Here is a 20,005-nt window from a genome sequence, read left to right on the forward strand (position 1 = left end):
GGAGGCACATGGAGCCTAGAGACACGTGAAGAAACTGTGCTTGTCTTTTGGTCGTGAACTGGGTGACACAGATGTGGGTGAGACCCGTGGGGAGGTGACCATGGCAGCTTTTATCTTGATGTTGATTTTGCTCTTTTCCTTCCGGGCTTGTCCGGTTGTTTGTGACCCTTTTCTGTGGGTCCCCACTGGAAGGTGCTTTAGACTTGTAGCAGGCTTTGGGCTTTGCTCTGCGCCATTCCCATATGGATGGACTTTTACCCACGAGGGGATGGGTAGCTTTGGGTGCTTCATCTAGAAACTAGACTCTTTGCCTCACCTGTATTGTTTCCTAGTTTTTATTAAAGTTCCTTCCCATTAAAGTCTCCTATGTTTTGTGTTGATGCGGCGGATGGCAGAACCCATTTAGAATAGGCAGGTTTGCGGGGTTTGGGCTGACCCTCTCCCTGTCCTATAACATAGGTACCTCCCTGTCCAGGGAGGGATCGAACTCGTGCTGCAGGGGCTGCAGATAGCTTCACAGTGCTCTGCCTGATCCCCTGTGCCACCAGGGAGGCTCCCTCCTTAAAAGCCTTTGAATCTCTATGAATCCTGTGACTCACTTAATCTCCCCAGAATGGGGGTTTATCAGGGAATGCCTGCAGATGTCTTTCAGCGTCATCTTTTGTGTATATGTGTGTTCAACAGTTGTAACCTGTGTTGCAATGTAACTGACATAGTTTAATTTGCATTTCTCTAATGACTAATGCTGTAAAACATCTTTTCATGTCTATTAGCTATTTTTCTAATTTCTTTTGTTTTTTTTTTAAAGATTTATTTATTTATTTACACAAGCACTGGGTACAGTCAGAAGCGCAGGAGGGTGAGAGGATTCACCAGAGCCAGAGCGGGGAACAGAATAGGCAGAGTGACGAAATACACTGCTGAGGGGCACAGTGGGCGCAACAGGAGAGGTCTGTGTGCCATGTGGGCCCCTCACCTGTGGCCGGGGATCGAACCGGCGCTGCAGAGGCTGCGGGCAGCTTCACAGCCCAGCGCTCAACCGCTGTGCCATCAGGGGAGGCCCTCTTTTTCTAATTTTTTTTGAGAAATGTTTAGATACTTTGCCTATCCTAAAATTGGATTGTCTTTTTGCTGAATTGCAATAGTTCTTTATATATTCTGGTTCTTATCAAGTATATGATTTCCAATTGCTTTCTTTCATTTTATGGGTTTTTACTTCCTTGATGGTGTCCTTTGAAGCACAAGTTTTTGGTGTTGATAGAGTCTAGTTTAGGTTTTTCTTTTGTTGCTCATGCTTTTGATGTATTTAAGAAATCACTACCTAATCCAAGATACATAAAATTTACACCTAGATTTTTTTTTAAATTTTCCACAGTGGCAGTATGATAACCAATAAAGTTCATCTGAGGTACAGTTATTGCTAATTATAAAAAAAAGATTTACATCTATGTTTTCTTCTGAGGGTTTTTAAATTTTAACTCTTAGTTGTAAGCCTTTGATCAATTTTGAGTTAATCTTGTATGTTGTGTGAGAATGGCATTCAACTTTATTCCTTAGCATGTGGAAATATCGTAGGGCCATTTGCTGAAAAAGATGCTTCCTTCCATCCATTAAATTGTCTTAGCTCCTTGTCAAAAATCAATTGACTGTGGATGTGAGGGTTTGTTTCTGGGTGCTCAATTCTATTTCCTTGATCTGTATGTTTATCCTTATACTAGTACAGCATAGACTGATAAAGCGCTATAATAAATTTTGAGGCCTCCAACTTTATTCTTTTACCAGATTGTTTTGGCTATTTCTGGTCCTTTGTTACTTCCACATGAATTTTCGAGATAGCCTGTAAATTTCTACAAAAAAGGCAGCTGGGATTTTTCATAGGGATGGTCCTTCATCTGTACATCTGGGGTCTGTTTTCATTTTTAAAATAATTATCTTCCAATTCATGAGCATGAGTCATATTTCTTTTTACTTAGGTGTTTCTTAATGTCTTTCAAAGATGTTTGGTAGTTTTGGTGTACAAATGAACTTGTTAAATTTATTACTAAAAATTAAATCGTTTGATGCTGATAAAAATTGTTTTCTTAAATTTTCAAAATTTAAAGTTTTACTTTTAGAAATACAATTGAATTTTAGGTGTTGATCTTTGGCAACCTTGTGAACTCATTAGATCTATCCTTAAGATTTGCAATATATAAGCTCTTGTCACCCTCCAATCTAGATGCCCTTTCTTCCTTCCTTTTATCTGACTACTCTGTCTAGAATCTTTAGTATAATATTGACTAGTGTGACAAGAATGGGCATCTTTGTTTTGTGCCAGATATTAAAAAGAAAGCTTTTAGTCCTTCATTATTACCTGTGATAGAGGCTATGAGTTTTTCCAAAGATGCCCTTTATCAAGTTGAGGAAGTTCCCCTTTTATTCCTAGGTTGTTTTCTTCTTCTTCTTCTTCTTTTTTTTTTTTTTTGCTGTTTTCACAAAGGGTTGTGTGTCATATGCTTTCTCTATGTATATTGATATGATTGTGGTTTTTGTCCTTTGTTCTATAAAAATGATTACATTGATTGCTTTCGTATTATAAACAAGCATTGTATTCTTAGGCTAAATCCTACTTGGCCCTGGTGTATAATTGTTTGTATATGTTGCTGTGGTTGCTATTATATTTAATTTTTTCATCTATATTCCCAAGAGGTATTGGTATGTTGTTTGCTTTTATCTTTGTCTGATTTGGGTGTCACAGTATTAATGGTGTAATCACAGACTGAGTTGGCAAGTGTTCCCTTCTATTTTTTTTTGAAGACTTTGTGAAGGATTGGTGTTAATTCAATTGTATGGTTGTAGTTTTCAGTGCCAAATTTTCTCCTTAGTGCTATTTTTAAATAATTTTTATCTATTTATTGATGTTTTCTCTCAGATAACACATCACTCTTTTAGCTCCTTAAACATATTCTAACTAAATTAAAGTCTTGTATAATAAGCCTAATGCCTGGACTTCCTCAGGAAAAGTCACTACTGACTCCCTTTTCCTTCCATGGGCTGTATTTTCTTCTTTTCTTGTTTGAAAATTGGAAAGTTTTAAAGGTTCAACTTTGGAAGTGAGATATTCTCTCCTCTCTGGGTTTTTATTGTTGTTGCTGTTATTTAGTGCCTTTCCAGAACTAATTCTGTAAGACCTGTATTTTTTGTTGTACGGCCACTGGAGTTTCTGCTGTTAGCATAATGGTGAACTAATGGTAGAACAGAGATTTTTTTTAATTGCCTGGAACCTGTAAGTCTCCCAGTCTTTGCTAAGGAGCTGTGTTTGTATGATGTGGTCATACTTATACAATTTATGTAACTCTGCTGTGTTTACTTCCAGCTTGTACAGATCTTTCCTAGTCAGAGGTGAAAGCTGAGGAAATTCAGGTCTCCTTGGGGTATGCACACAGCCCTGTGCACATATGTGTCCTTATAGTGTTAGGAATATTTCAAAACTTCAAAACCGCCTCTATGGCAATCTCAGTTACCATCTTTTCTTTCTAAGCTTTTTGGTCAGTTTGGTGTTTGCTCCCACTGGAAGTTGAGATGTTAATTGCTGCTAATTATTTCTGACAGATGAACTGGGGAAAAGGCTGTTTACACTCAGAAACACGTCAAACAAGGGCCTCCCCGGTGGCGCAGCGGTTGAGTGCTGGGTTGCGAAGCTGCCCGCAGCCTCTGCAGCGCCGGTTCGATCCCCGGCTGCTCCCCGGCCGCTCCCCGGCCACTGGAGGAGGGTCCCGCATGGCGCACAGACCTCTCCTGCCGCGCCTGCTGCCCCCCTCAGCAGTGTACTTCGTTCCTTCTGCCTGTTCTGCTCCCCGCTCTGGCTCTCGTGGATTCTCTAACCCTCCTGCACTTCTGACTGTACCCAGTGCTTGTATAAATAAATAAATAAATCTTTAAAAAAAAGAAAGAAAGAAAGAAACACATCAACACATCAGTGGGCACTGATGTGGATCTGACAGGTCAAATAATGACATTTCACTGGGAATGGGGCATTGTACCTTTTAATAGCTATGTGGCTATGGTGGGGCTCTTGGTTTCTAAGGCTCTTGTAGAGCTAGGGAAGGGTGGATAAAAATAGGACAAGTTAAAATGTCACAAAACTTGTTGTTATTACTGAGATGCAAATAATTTTCTTTAATTATCTCCTGGACTGTTGCAAGTCTTTGGATAACCTCTAGTTTTTACCAACAATTTCACTGCTTTTATGAAAGAAAGGGTTTTCAAAGGTTCTTAATGTGCTATTCCCACTCATGTTCTTTCATGTGGATTTTGAAAAGAAGTTCTGCTTGCATAAATCTTCAAGCTGTGCAACCAAGTATTCCACTGGACAGGAGTTTATTTTCCTTTACCTTTATGGATCCTTTTGGGAAAACCTCTTTAAAGTATTATGGGACCTCGGGGGCAATGAGAACTTCAGAAGCAGTTAATGACAGCAAATTGAGCTAGACTCTAAGAGAAGAACTGCAAAACCTTTGAACCCATCCACTCTCAGGATCCTAGGGTCCAAGTCTGCTTGTCCCCAAACAAGTTTGGTAGGCACCAGAAACTTGGATGCTTAAGGCTAGTGTTTCTGGTATGGAAGGACATTTCTCTGTGCCCAAAATATGTTTAAGGAGTGAAACCAGCCATGGAAAGTAGGCCAACCACACAAGGGAAAGGAGTTCGCAGGACTCAGTCTTATCACACAAGAAGTTACAAGTTAATTACAGTTTACACAAACTGTACAAGGACATCTCTGAGACTAAGAACCCCTGTGGTGGCTTTGGAAAGTCTCAGTAAGGACATCTTGGTGTCTGGCTAATTATGGAAGCAGCCTCATTTTAGAAGCCCCTCCACCTCCACCCCATGTTTATTTTTTTTTATTTTAATTAATTCAGTTATTTATACAAGATCTGGGGTGTAGGCCAGAAGTGCGGGGTGTGAGAGGATTCACCAGAGACAGAGTGGGCAGCAGAACAGGCAGATCTACTAAAGTATACTGCTAAGGGGAGCAGTGGGGGAGACAGGAGAGGTCTGCTGTGCCATGTGGGTCAGCTCCCTGGCCAGGAATAGAACTCATGCCGAAGTGGCTGGTGATAGCTTGATAGCTCTGTGACTTAACTCCTGTGCCACCAGAGAGGCCCCCACCCCATGTTTAAAGCACACAAAAACCTCCTTCACAACCATGGATCTCACCCCACAACTTGCATCCTGATTTAGACAACACGTGTAAGAGATGACAGACTAGACTGTGATAGCTGAAATTGTTTCAGTGCTTGACCTAGTTCATGGTTTTGAAGGACAATTTGGTTTATACATTGTGCAACCTGCTGGTGTCAGCAAGTGATGCCAACATCTCACCTGTTTTCTTATGATCTAAGGGCTCAGAATGTTTTTTACATTCTTACATTCTTTGGGGAAAAATTAGAGAATATGCAACAGAGAGCCTCTATGACTTATAAAGTCTAAATATTTGCTATCTGAAACTTTACAAAACTCTGCCTACCTCTGGTTAAATGGTTTCAAATAACCCATGACATCCTAGGACAGCCAACACCCACAGTAAGATGACAGAACCAAAGGGCACGAAAACACTTGAAATATCATTACTTTACTTTAATGCTCCAGGCATTTTAGACATTCATAAAGTCACCTTATTTCAGAAGTCATTTCCTCTTAGGTACAGATTCAGCGTCCACGATCAGAGACAAGGTATCACTGAACTTTCTCTATAATACCCACATACTACAGGGGACCCATGCTGGCACCCTGTCTTCTCTGGTAGAGCTCCCCACCATACCCACAGTGAGGCTGCACCACCCCTACCACCCCTACTTGACAGCCTCAAATGTTCATGTAGCTTCACGCTGCTTGTGGGATCTGTGGATTTATACATTTCCAGCACTACCAGATATTCCAAGTCTGTGATAATCATCCCGAGGCACTAGTGAGACATCACATCAGCACCTGCTCCATTGTATCATACAGACACTGAGGCACTTCATATATTCTGGGTAAAAGAGTTTATAATTACCACAGGAATTAATTGTGAGGGAGAGGTCTTTTCTGTCAATAATTAGTAACCTTAACAGATATTTAGCAGATATTTAAATTCATGTCTGTTTACATTTGTTGTCAAGGCTGCATAAACTGCTGAAGTAAATGAGAGCGTGTTTGAGTTTCCAGCGCTATGAGGAGAAGCAAAGAGAACCCGCTTAGACAACACTGGCTTGCATCATGAATACAGAGGCAACAGCTGGTCATTCTTAAAGGCCCTGTCCTTCCAGAAGGGATTTATTAAAGCCCCAGGGTTTGACTCTTTCAAGGTAAAAATGTTTGTTGTTCTTTCTCAGGCAGCGCTTCCCAGCATCTTGAAGCCTGCTTCATGTCTGAGGTTCCGATTTCACTGGTCAAGGGTGGGAGGAAGAAAGGGAATATGTGGACATCAACATTTTTAAAAACTAATTCCAGCATATAGCCAGTACTGAGAACCTTGGGACTAAAGGTTCTTGAGTCTTGCTAATCTCATCTGTCCTCACTGAAAGTCCTTGAGGTAGTCCCTGGGTCAAGCAATACTCTCTTCCATGAGATAAGAAACTAAGGCACAGAGAGGTTAGCAGGTTCCTCTGACACTGTGCAGCCAAATGACAGCACCAAGATTGGAATGGACATCTCCAAATAAATGACACCTTGTCCCCTAGCGACACGTACACGGACTATACCTATGAAGACTGACTGGGGAGCAAGGTGTGACCATCTGTGCCAAGGACATCATGGAAGGGTATGGAACAGTTCTGAGCTAACCATTTCATCAAAAGAGAAACAAATGGCTAAATACTTATTTGAAACCATGTGAAAAATAAAGTATAACTTTTTTAGGGACTGATTACTTGCACATATATGCTATATTAATTAAGGTTTCTTAGAAATTCCACCAAGACCCACAGACTTCCTGTTTGTGATGCTTTCTGTATTAATTCCTAATTTACTTCTTACCTGTCATTATAAGAGCTGGAAAACTCTTTAATGTCCCTGTAATGTAGGTCTAAAAAAGCACTACACATCTGCATTTGCACGTGACCACATGATACAAACCTCTGTGCCTCCCCCATCATTAGCCCACTATGCTTGCCAGGTACCCAGTACCCTCTCCTGGGTGTTCATCTGCCCATGATTTGCTTAGAAGTCCAAAACACTAACCCATCAGCTGCACTGGGCCTCCAGAATTGACTTTTACCACTGACTATTTTATTTCACTCAGGATGCAAACTTCACTATTCACATTCTGGGTAACTACCAAGACTTATTTTGCAAAAACAAATGCCCTGCAATCTCACCTAGTCGTCCCTTCCTCCATTTCACATGACATAATGCCTTCACATTCTACACCCACTGCTGCATCTGTGAAATAATTTTATCATGATTCCCTTCTCCACTGTAAGCTCCCACATCACATCCTGGATGAGGAGGCATAGCCTTTTCCTTTTAAAAAAGTCTCCCCGACTGCAGAACTGTTTCTTGAGCCAAGTAGAATCAAATAATGAAGCACACGCAGGGACAAAGGGAGACATAGCATGTCCTAGGGAGGAAGATGCCTTTCCACGGACTGCTGTGGTTCCAAGCACACTCTAAAAAAGGTCCTGCTCCTCAGTTCACACTGTAAAAGGCATCTTGTTCTTCCCACTGCAACTTATGTGGCCTCCTGAAGACTACGTAATATTCATCGATGCTAAGTGGGTACTACACCTAACAGGACATATTTATTGACTTACAAGATGCAGTGTGGAGCTCTGAAACGATTTTTTTCCCACTTGGAGACATACACTTACTTATTCAGAGCCCCTCCCTCATTTCAAGAGGCACACGCACAGCAAATCTCCTTGGAATAGAATCTGCCTCTCCAGCTCCTGCAGAAGGGGCTTGGAAAGCAAGGAGAACAAAAAGAGGCAATACTATCTGTGCCCGGGGCAGTGCCACCTGGGGGTGGGGAGACTCTATCCTCCTGCCCCCTAGAGGGGTTTTCACAAAAATTAAAATTTAAAAAAAAAAAGTGAAGAAAAGGGAACTTTGCAAAAGTGCATGTAGAATTCTGGTTAAAACAAAGATAACTGAGGCATCATATTTCAAAGACCCACCACCCTCAAGTATGAAGTAAAGCAAGACACTGTGTTTTTTCTCGCTCATGCTTATTTGATGCTTACGAGTTTGCCACTTGGTTTCTAAAACATGCAGAGAGCAGCGTTTGTGGTTTAGGTGTCCAGGCCATACCAACCCTGACAGCTGACTCACCAAAGACTATCAGGAACAGAAGGAACCCCCTTCACTGCCACGCAGCCCACAGCACAGACCAAAAACTAGTGGTGCATGCTTGTCCGGAATTTCATGGTGCAGTGCCATGGAGGGGGATGAGTAGGGACCACCCAGGCAACCTCCAGAATGCTCTGACATCCAACGCACGTCCCAGAACAGAAGGGTTGCAGCTGGGCGGAGAGGTAAGGCACTAAGGCTGCAGCAGGTAGGAAGACACCAACCAAAGGTCCAAAGCTACAACCCCGGGAGGAGAGGCGCTGTTCACGACGCTGCCTTAGGATAAAAATCAGATTTTTTAAAGGATAAGAACATAAAATAATCAAATTCCTGTTTTTTTGCCCTCCAAAGGATACTTTGCTTTCCCCTCAGAGAAATCTGCCTCAGTTCTCAAATTGGAACAGCAGCGTAGAGGGCTCCAGAGCAAGCACTTGTTGGGGAAGTCACCTTCTTTTCCCACGCTCTCTCTTCCATCATGTCTTTGCAAGTCGCCTTTCCTTTTTCCTGTTTCGGCTTGAGGATAAGCATTCCGGACATTTCACCTTCCCCTGGAGTAGGACCAAATACTTCTTCTGAGGCAGCTCTGAGCACCCCCTGGGTCACAGCTTGATGAACGCAGCGGGCAGGGTGGGCTGCTGCTCGGTGTCTGGGGGCGGGAAGACACTGGATATGGCTATGTCCACGATGCCCTGGCACAGCTCTGGGTAAAGCTTCCTGGAAAGTGTTTAGAAACATATCACTGAGGGTGGTGATCAAAGTTTTCAGGATCTGCCCTAGAAATTCCATCTATGAACACATTTCTAAAACTGGTTTCTACTGGATATATACAAACACCACAGAAGGCACTGCATGAGGAAGAAGCATCCCCTAAACAAATATTTCTGGGGCCACCCTGGTGGTGCAGCGAGTTGAGCACAGCACTGTGAAGCTGTCCCCTGTCTCTGCAGTGCAGGTTCGATTCCTGGCTGGCCAGGGAGATTCCCACATGGTGCAGCAGACCTTTCCTGTCTCGCCCACTGCTCCCCTCAGCAGTGTATTTTGGTCCATCTGCCTTTTCTGCTCCCTGCTCTGTCTCTGGTGAATCCTTTCACCCTCCCGTGCCTCTGGCCTGTACCCCAGCTCTTGTATAAAAATAAATAAATCTTTAAAAAAAACAAACAAAAAAACCCAACAAATATTTCTGGAAGGTCTTGCAGGTAAACAGGCACCTCCTGCTCTGGCTGGCATGGAAGAACAAATAATTTCACTGGAGTCTGTCTGTGATGAGTATGTGTGGAGGAGAAGCACTCAGCATGGTTGGGGGTTTTAGGAACGACCACCACGAGTGACAGCTAAGCTAAGGCCTGGAGAATGAATGAAGCCTCACAGAATGGATGACAGGGTAGAAGAGAGGATGAAGAAGAAAGAGACAGTCACAAGTGAGTTGGGGGTGGAGAGAAGAGGGGTAGCACAAATGGAAGGAGGGGCAGATGCCAAGAAGCAAGACCTCAGAGCATCTGGGAAGTGCCTCAATGCAGTGTGAGGCTGGAGACAAGGTCGGGTCAGGCCATACAGGGCCCGTGGTGATTTTAAGATCATGAAATTGAATAAGGTCACATGCAGAGAAAGTAGCGGATAGAGAACATCCAAGTGAGGCCCTGGCTCGGGCAGAGGAGGAATAGGAGGTCAATCTCGCCCATTCTTCCTTAGTCACGTCTTCCCAGTACAGAGTGTGCCAAACCACCACCCAGTCTCAGCAAGGGTGTGGTCAGCTGCCAGGAATGGTCTGAGAGGTCCGGGCAGGTAAGAACAGGGGAAGTCACTGGCCATGGCAACAAGGACTTGGGAACTTCAAAGAACAGTGTCTACAGGGCAGTCAGGATGGAAGCCAGTTTGGAAAGAGCCAGACATGGTTGGGAACGGAGGAAGAGGAGATGGCTTGTGCAGACCTGCTTCCCAGGAGTCCGGCTACAAGGGGAGGAAGGTGAGGGCAAGGTCCCTGGAGAAGGATGTGACATCACATTTGGAGTTGCTATGGACACAATGCTGGTGGCACCGCACAGTACAGAAGGAAGAGGGCGACACTGAAAATGAGATCCAGGAGAAGACGAGGGAAGGCAGGACAGGGAAGGCTTAGAGCACAATGGCAGGATGAGCCTTTGACAGGGGGAGAGGAGAAAGGGGGGACAGGAGAGAGTGGGCATACCATGGTGGAGCTTCCTTCCGACCTCCTCACCAAACATTACCCACCAAGGGGGATCTTGTACATCCTATACTTTATGAAAGAGCTGTCTTGGTCTGTGACCTGTATTTGTCTAGTCTCTGTCTGGTCCGGTTTCTCTCCACTAAGGGCAGGGCTTATGTCTCCCAGGCTTATGTCTCCCAGGGTTACCTAATGAGTACTTGTTAGTTGCAGGCATGGACAAATGAGACACAATCGCACCTGTCATAGCCATCAAGCAAGTGGCAAAGGCATGGCTCCTAATGAAAGAAGTGCTATGTGTCACTACTGCCTCTTTCAGGTACAGGACTTTCTCCTAGAGCTTGAGAAATCACTCCATTTTCCCCAAGATGTGGACATGGGGAACCATGAAAGATCTTGACATCAGGAAAATGGGTCTTAGAGCTAATATTGTGACAGGATTAAGTCTGAATAACTTTCCCTTACATATAAGGTACCTACAGTGCAGTCTCAACTTACTTTTCATCTTCATCTTCCCGTCCCCCATGGCACTAAGACCACGCTGCAGCCAGGCTTCTCCTTGAAGGGAGGTTCTATTCACCAATGCACCACCCCCCAGATGAGCCAGCACAGAGCAAGACCCCACTGGGGCTGTGTTCCCATTCTGAAGGCTCTTCCCTGATCCCCTTGGTGCATGTGAGTCTCTTCTCCTACAGTCCAGCTCCATCCAGCCCCACGATGTCTACGATGCCTCTCAGGTTGCTTCTTGTCTGGGAGCCCCTGAATGTCTCAGTCGTCACTGTCTCCCCCACCATAGGACCCTGCTCACTCAGCTCATCAGTCATTTGTTTTGTTGAAACTCACGGCATCTACCACTCAAATCCAACGTAAGTGGGGAATGGGAAAGGAAACGACGCAGCGAAGTGCCCTGTGTGCCAATGTACCCCCCAAAGGACCCCAATCACTGCAGCAGCTCCCGCACAGAAGGCAAAGGGTTTTGCTTAACACCTGGTCGAGGAAGCCCTCCACCTCGCCATGCTGGGCTATTTCACCTGTGAAACCAACCTCCCACCTGTTTAAACACAAAGGCACTGGGGCTTACTGAGCACAAGCAGGGGCGCCGTTGACCTCAATGAGCCAGACCTTCAGCTCCTCGTCCACCATGAAGTCGAAGCCGAAGAGCTGGAAGCTCTGGTAAGGGAGGTGCTTGGTGCTGATGGCGGGCTCCACGCTCAAGAGGCAGCTTCTGTGGGCCAGAGGGGAGAGCACTCTGAGAACAGCATTGGCTGAGAAGGAGCACAAGGGATGGGCTTGGATGATCTTATATAAAATCTGTTCAGAAAAATCAGGTTTGACTTAAGTTTTTTCCTAAATTTATTACCAATTAATCATTCAAGGTCATGCCCAAGCAATTTGTTAGAAACCTCCACAACCAATCATGTTCTTACAAGTAGAGGCAGCTTTCCCTGTCAGCAATGAGTCACTATGGCCTCTATAAATGTGGATCTGTCCAAGAGAAAGGCTGCCACCACATGTTTGTAATAAATAAAACATTTCCAGGTATTTTTGTCATATAAAAGAACAACTTGTCTTTGGTAAAGAGCAGATTTGAAAAAAAAAAATGTTGGTCTTGTTCATTTCTTTGCACTAGCTCCAATTCTAACGCCAACTTATTACTAAATGATTTAAGATATATATTATATGTATATACACACACATTACAGAGCAACCAAATATTGAAATAGAGACTAGAATTACTAACATCAACTACTGTTTGAAAAAATTGGAGGATTTTAGTAAAATGGAAAAAAGTTGAAAGTGAATCTCAAGGGGCCTCCCTGGTGATGCAAGGGGTTAGGTTGTAGCACTATGAAGCTATCCCCAGCCACTGCAGCATGAGTTCAATCCCTGGCCAGGGAGCTACCCACATGGCACAGCAGACTCTCCTGTCTCTCCCACTGCTCCCCTCAGCAGTGCATTTCAGTCAATCCGCCTGTTCTGCTCCCCACTCTGTCTCTGGTGAATCCTCTCACCACCACCCCCCGACCTCTGCCTACACCCCAGTTCTTGGATTCATAAATAAAAATAAATCTTTTATTAAAAAAGACTCTAAAATTATTAGACTCTATGTCCTTCTACATAGGTGTGTTTTTAGAAGGAAAGAGATACAGGGAACTGGCTTCCACATAATTAACTTTAAGATGATTAGTAGCTTTGGACTCATGAAGTCTGCACTCTATGAAAGTTTAAATTCATGATTTTAGAGAGGGGCTGAGCATTCTATGAACATGGAGTCAGGGCATTGCTCCCCAAACCTCCTTCCACCATTCCCTTCTTCTGTGTCAACTTCCTTTTCTTTCTCCCCCAAAAGGAAATTACATCTATAGATATAATTAAATATTTAACAATAATTTTGGACAGTCATGTAAGAACCAATTGGATAAGTTTCTTCTCCCATCCATTCTTAGCCTGCATGAGAAACCCCTCTATCACATGTGTTTCCATATCTTAGTTTCTATTCTATGAGACAATATTTAACTTTTGTTTTACTTGAAATACCCTTTATTATAATTAAGAAAAGCTTTAAAATTTAATAGATTATCATGGTAAAAACAAACCCAACAATACTAACCAATAAAAAGTGAAAGAAACATTACATTCTGACTAAAAAAAAACCAAAAGCCAGAACCAAATCAAAACTAAATATTATTTTTTACCTCCTGGAAGCTCAAGATTAATAATTTACTGTAAAAGACTTCTTTTTTCATCATCAGAGACATTACATGTACTTCTTTTTTCAGTTGGAGTGGGAAGTTAGGGGGAGGCTAGTTGGGTTGGGAGGGAAACATGAGTGCTGTGAGGTGCATTTATAGCACCAAAGGAGCAGCACTTTCTAAACTGCACAGAACAAAGAGGAGGGGGATGGTATAGCAAATATCCAAAAAATCTTCTGCCTGAAATAGGATTCTTTCTTTAGCATTTTTAATTTATCTGGTGTCAGAATTCTATCCAACTATCATTCCCAAAGAAATAAGGCCCTGAGTCCTATAATTATTCTGCTAGACTCGAGGTGAGAATACATCAAGAAAAAGTCTCAGTCACCAGGACAGAGTGGTACTGACAGGGCAGATAGATCAAAAGATGGGAGATCCTAGGGGCAGATCCTCATATTAATGGCCACCTGACTTATAACATTATAAGACCCGGCAAAATGCAGTGTGGAAAGAAAGGGCACTCTTATGCACAAATGGTCCTAAGTCAGTGGGCTAGCCTTGTGGAAAAACATGAAATTTGACATATAACAATTCAGATTATAGGTTTAAAATATAAGAGATAAACCTCAGATAACCATCAACTATAGACAGGACAAATCATGGAATATTCACACAATGGAATATTCACAGCAGTAAAAAAGGATGCATTACTATGTACAACAACAGAGATGAAATCAGATACAATGCTGAGATAAGGTGAACATAAAATAAGAAATATAATTCCATTTCCATAAAGTTTAAGAAAAAGCAAAAGGAATCTATGGTAGTAAAAAGAAGCGTGGTTACCTTTGGAAATATATATATGTATATATTTTGAGAAAGTTCAAAGTCTTCAGGGATTCCATAAATGTTTTATATTCGGATTTGCAATATGATTAGGTGAAAGTAGGCATAATTAAAAAGTCACTATGCTGTGCACTTAAGATTTGTGGACTTTACCATATCCAAGTTTCACCTCAATTTAAAAAAAAAACCTCTATTGGGCCTCCCTGGTGGCTCAAGGGGTAAAGCACAGCACTATGAAGCAATCCGCAGCCAGTGCAGCACAAGTTCGATCCCTGGCTGGCCAGGGAGCAACCCACATGGTGCAGCAGACCTCTCCTATCTTGCCCGCTGCTCTCCTCAGCAGTGTTTTTCAGTAGATCTGCCTGTTCTGCTCCCCACTCTGTCTCTGGTGAATCATCTCACCACCCCACCCCTCACACCTCTGGCCTGTACCCCAGCTCTTGTATGCATAAATAAATTAAAAAAAAAAACCTCTACTGGACTTAATAAAATATGATAAATGCATAGATAACACTAAAAAATTATTTCCAGGCTTATTAAGAAACAGTATCAAGAGAAAAAACCAAGGAAATAGAAAGAGACCTATAAATTAAGAGTTGGCAAACTTTTTCTACAAAGGGCCAAACAGTAATTGTTAGAGGTTTTGTAGACTACATACAGTCTCTGCTGCATATTCTTTAATTTTTCAAAACCTTTTAAAATAAAAATCAAAGGAGAAATGTGAGACACAGAGAAAGGAATAATCTCCATGTAATTAGAGACCCAGAAGAAAAGATAATAGTTGAAAAGACAACGGACAAGAACATTCCAAAACAAATAAAAAATATTAAGCCACAGAAGCATTATAAAGCCTACGCAGGAATAAATACAAAGAAAACCACACAAATTTCACAGTAAAATTTATAAAATGAATCTCAGAAAAAGGAAAAAAGAGCAATACTAAGATTTCAGCTGACTTAACAGTAAAGATGGAAGTCAGAAGATAATGGCATGCTACCTTCAAAGTGCTAAAAAAATTAACTGCTGATCAAGATATTTGTTTCTAGAGCAATGTCCTTAAAAATAAAGGTAAGTATACTAACAAATAAACACTAAGAAAATTCATCTCTAGAAGACCTAACTTAAAAAGCACTAAAATTAGTTTTTTAAGACTAAGGAAAATGATCCTAGATAAAAGCAAGAAAATGCAGGCAAAAAGTAAAGCAACATGTAGAGTTAACATGTATGGATAAATCTAAATGATTATTAACGACACATAAAAATAAAAAATAAAAGTGCTTTGTGAGTTTAAAATATACATAATCACCCACAATCAAACCCCTCTCTGAGTCTTCCCATCTTCCCCTCCAGAGTTAACCTCTACTCTGAATTTTGCATTTAATCATTTTTTGTTCCTTTCTATATCTTTACCATATATGTACATTCCTCTAACTAATGTACTATTTGGTTTAGTTGCTTTTCCATTATATGAATAAAGTATGCCTGCATACATCTTCTTATATGCAGTTTATATTTTTTGCTTGACATTATGTTTGTGTAATTCCATGAAAACATCATTCAGGAATAATCGAAATAAAGACATTAATTGGAAAACAAAGGATTTATCACCAGCAGAATTCCTCTAAAAGAAATGCTAGAGTGCAAAGGGGAGTGACAAACCTGGAACTTTAGATCTAAAGGAAGAGCAAAAAAAAGGTAAATATCTGAGTAAATATAAAATAATATTTTAATTTAAATATTTAATATTTAAAATTATTTGAAGAGTGTTTCTAATAGACAGCATATAGTTTGGTCTTTTTTAAAAATCTAATCTGACTAGCAAACATATATTTTATGACTGTTGATGGCAAAAATTTTATACTATTATGTGGTAGAGATTTCAATGTGTGTAGAGTAACAGAGGAGACAAGTGAACTGAAGAAGATGGTAAGGTTTCTGCATCTTATTTGAGGGATAAATCAATAATTCCGAGGAGACTATAAAGCATTAGGCTTGTACATTATAATCCCAGAGTGACTACTAAAAAGTATAAAGATATGCTGTTAAAATTAAACAGAAAAATTAAATGGAACTCTAAAATATTTCAAATAATTCAAAAGAAGGCAGAAGAGGGAGGAAAAAACAAAAACTATCGGGAACAAATAGAAAATAAATAATAAAATGCTAGCTATAAATCTAACCAAATTAATAATTATATTTCATTGAAATGGTTTAAATACACCAGTGGATATACAGAAATTATCATATTGGATTAAAAATAAAACAAAACAAAACCCAACTATATGGTATCTATAAGAAACCCACATTGCAGAATAAAATAGAAGTGAAGGGGTGGAAAGAGACATACCATGCAAACACTGATCAAAAGAAAGTAGAGTGTATATCAGACAACAGACTTCAAAATAAGAAATAACACCAGAGACAAAGATAGAAATTACATGACAATTGGTCAGTTCCCCAAGAAGAGAGAACAATTCTAAATGTGTATGTACCTATCTTGAAAATATAGGAAGCAAAAAAGACAAAACCATAACTGGAAACCAATGCATTTCCTTTCACAATGGAAGGAATAGGTAGAACTAAGAATTGGCAAGGACTTCAATAGCAAAATGCAACTCAACTCAAACAGCACTACCAGCCACCCTCACCTGACACTTACAGATCCCTCTGTCCAACTGCAGCAGAGTAACATGAACATAAATGTTCACTAAGATGGACCATATTCTGGGCCATTAAACAAACTTAAATAAATTTAAAAACATGAGACCATACAAACCACATTCTCTGACCATAATGGAATAAAAGTAGAAATCAGAAACAGAAAGGAATGTGGAACAATCTCCAAATATTTGGAAAGTAAGCAAAAATTTCTAAATAACACACGAGTTGAAGATGGCTTCAGCAAGAGAAACCAGAAAACATTTAATAAAATAAAAGCACAACATAGCAAAATCTGGGGCATGCAATCAGTGAGCACATGAAGGGAAACTGCTAACATTAAATGTTTATACTTTTAAAAAAATGAGAGCTTTCAAATCAATGATCTAACCTTTCACTTTAAGGAAAGTAGAATAAGAAGCAAATTAAATCCCCTAACGTGGAAAGACAGAAATAAAGAACCTAAGTCAGAGAAATCAAAAACAAAAAGATAGAGAAAACCAACAGTCAAAAGTTGACTGTTTTTGAAAGGATTAATAACACTGATAATGTCTGGTCAACCTGTCCAAGTAAAGAGAGAAGGCATAAATCAGCAATGTCAGGAATGAAAAAAGTGATATCATTACAGGTTTTATTGATATTAAAAGGAAAATAATAAGATATTATAAATAATTTTGTCTTTAAATTAGACAAATGAAACAATTTCTTGAAATGTACGAACTCCCAGAGCTCCTCAAGACACATACAACCAAAAAAGATACAATAAAGTTACCTTATAATATGTTTGATTTGTAGTAAGATACTACTTTCCAGGGTATGTTCAAAGCACTTGTTAGGTATTGATTGAACTCCTCAAAGAACATTTCGTTCCCTTCTTCATACTTCCCATAGTTTTTTGAGTACTCCTTTTGAATGCAGTGATTGGTCAAATGGCAGGTCTTGTCTTGGAAATTATCAACATGGTATGGTTCTGAGGCAGTCCGAAGTACACCCTCTCTATAGAGGTAGATATTATATTGATGATCCACCAAGACCCAGCTCCTACAAGTCAATAAAACACTGCTTTATTCAACTCACCCAAGGTTTCGCCATATTATATATATCATTCGCACACCTTGACTCTTTTGAGAGGAATCAGAGGATGGAGGTAGGTTCTAAAGTTACAGGAGGACTGAAAGCTGACCACAGCTATGGAACTAAAGCATTCAGAGATGGGGAGGGTGGCGGAGGGTAAGCACAAAGAGGGAGGAAGCACAATGGACTATGGCTGATTTGATGGCGGGTACACTATGGTGATGATACCTAATGTGGGGTGGGATCATAATGGTAGCCCAATTTAAAAAATAATAAATACATTTATAAAAATAAGGTTACAGGATGCAAGTTATGACACTTAGCAAGATATGGGTTATACCTCTAATGAGGCAAACAAAATACTTCACCACAAATGACCAGAAGACTTCGATCTATTAAAAGAGAGCATTTTGTAGAGATCTGGATGGGTTAAGGTTTAATCACACTTGTTGCTCCTCTAGTAATTTTAAAAAGATTATTCCTCCTGAAGCTGATCTGACATAAGACTGGTGTTCAAGGGCCTCCCTGGTGGCGCAGTGGGTTTGAGTGCAGCGCTATGAAGCTATCCACAGCCTTTGCAGTGCAGGTTCAATTCCCAGCCCGCCAGGGAGATACCCACATGGCGTGGCAGACCTCTCCAGTCTCGCCCGCTGCTCCCCTCAGCAGTGTATTTCAGTCAGTCTGCCTGTTCTGTTCCCCACTCTGTCTCTGGTGAATCCTCACACCCCCACACCTCTGGCCTGTACACCATTTCTTATCCGCAGCCACTGCAGCACGAGTTCAATTCCCGGCCAGGGAGGTGATCCACATGGTGCAGCAGACCTCTCCTGTCTTGCCAGCTGCTCCCCTCAGCAGTGTGTTTCAGTCAATCTGCCTCTTCTTCTCCTGCTCTGGTGAATTCTCTCACCCTTCCACACCTCTGGCCTGTACCCCAGTTCTTGTATAAATAAATAAATTTTAAAAAAAAAAGTTCATGAAATCCTTAAAAAGTGGGACACAAATAATTAAGTGAAGACTTATTATTTGAAAGGGGGAAGGTGTTGTGTCATCTGTTGTATCTGAATTATGTGTTCTATGTACATCTCTCAGTTTCTTTCATGAGCAAGTACTATCTGTACTATCTATATATTTCTCTTTGGTTCCATCAGTTATGTTCATTAAAAGAATACTAAGAAAATTCATAATTTTAATAACATTTTCTAGAAAGCAAAAAGAAATGTTAAAAGAAAAATAGAAAATGAGGTACAGAAGCTCAGTTCCATTCAGCAGCACTCAATTTTGGTAACATTAAATACAAAACTTTCTTACATTCCATGTGACCCCTCTCATCACACACTACTGCAATTTTTTCAGATGGGTAAAACAAAACCTCCAGACACAAATGCATTACCGAATGTCAAACTTGCGATGACCTGGCTCCAGAAGCAGAGGGTGCTCAAGGTATTTCTGGATCACGTGCACCTGGCCCTGGTTGTCTATAAAATCCAGAAGCTCTGTAGCCTCCGAGGAGATGAGAATGCCTTCACCTGACAGGGCAAAATCAAAACAGAATTAGTCCAGGTTATCCCAAGAGAAAAAGCTCTCTAGAAAGCCAGAAAGAAAATACTAACTATAGGAAAATTGACAAGAGGCTTTTATTAGCCTTCTTACTCTTCTCTTCTTCCCCACTTCTCTCTGCCAATTGCTCAAACCGCCCCTCTTCCCACAAGCGCATCAGGGTATTAACTCTTTTTCCCTATAGAATATGAACACTATCTCAGCAGGCTTCAACCATGAAATTTCATATTCACAGACTTTCAAAGTGTCTAGCAGCCTAAATAAGTGCCACCCCACTAGTAAGCCACTGGCTACCACCATGAAGACTGTATATTGCTTATGGCCAATAAACCCACATCTAACCCCGTATCTTACAGAATATCAAGAAGGTCAGGACATAAAGATGAATGTAGAAATACATTCCTCGTAACACTATAATATTAAAAAATGGGATACATTCAAAGTGCCCATCAACATTAAGTAAATGATACAATAGCCTTCTGAATGGCTTTATTGAAATACATTGTGCATGCCATAAAATCAAGTTTTTATTATATTCAAGGTTTTGCAACCATCACTATAATGTAATTTATAGCATTTCATTAACGCCCAAAAGAATCCATCCCCATCAGATGTCATTCTTTATTCACTCTTCACACTAGCCCTAACAATCACTAATTTACATTCTTTCTGTATGGATTTGCCT

The 20,005-nt window shown here is 40.9% G+C and overlaps 1 protein-coding gene across 1 annotated transcript; it reads right to left on the bottom strand.

Annotated features, from left to right (window-relative positions):
* Positions 1–5,486: 5,486 nt before the first annotated feature.
* Positions 5,487–19,477, bottom strand: TTL (tubulin tyrosine ligase). Its single transcript, XM_037526864.2, is given in 6 exon segments — positions 5,487–9,024; positions 11,574–11,717; positions 17,462–17,507; positions 17,510–17,730; positions 19,154–19,289; positions 19,414–19,477. Coding segments are annotated over 6 exon segments (726 nt in total). The 3' UTR covers positions 5,487–8,909.
* Between the last annotated feature and the right edge of the window lie 528 nt (positions 19,478–20,005).

This window comes from Talpa occidentalis, unplaced genomic scaffold (genome assembly GCF_014898055.3).
Source record: "Talpa occidentalis isolate TD23 unplaced genomic scaffold, MPIMG_talOcc4v2.1 talOcc4.5, whole genome shotgun sequence".
Taxonomy (NCBI): Eukaryota; Metazoa; Chordata; class Mammalia; order Eulipotyphla; family Talpidae; genus Talpa; species Talpa occidentalis.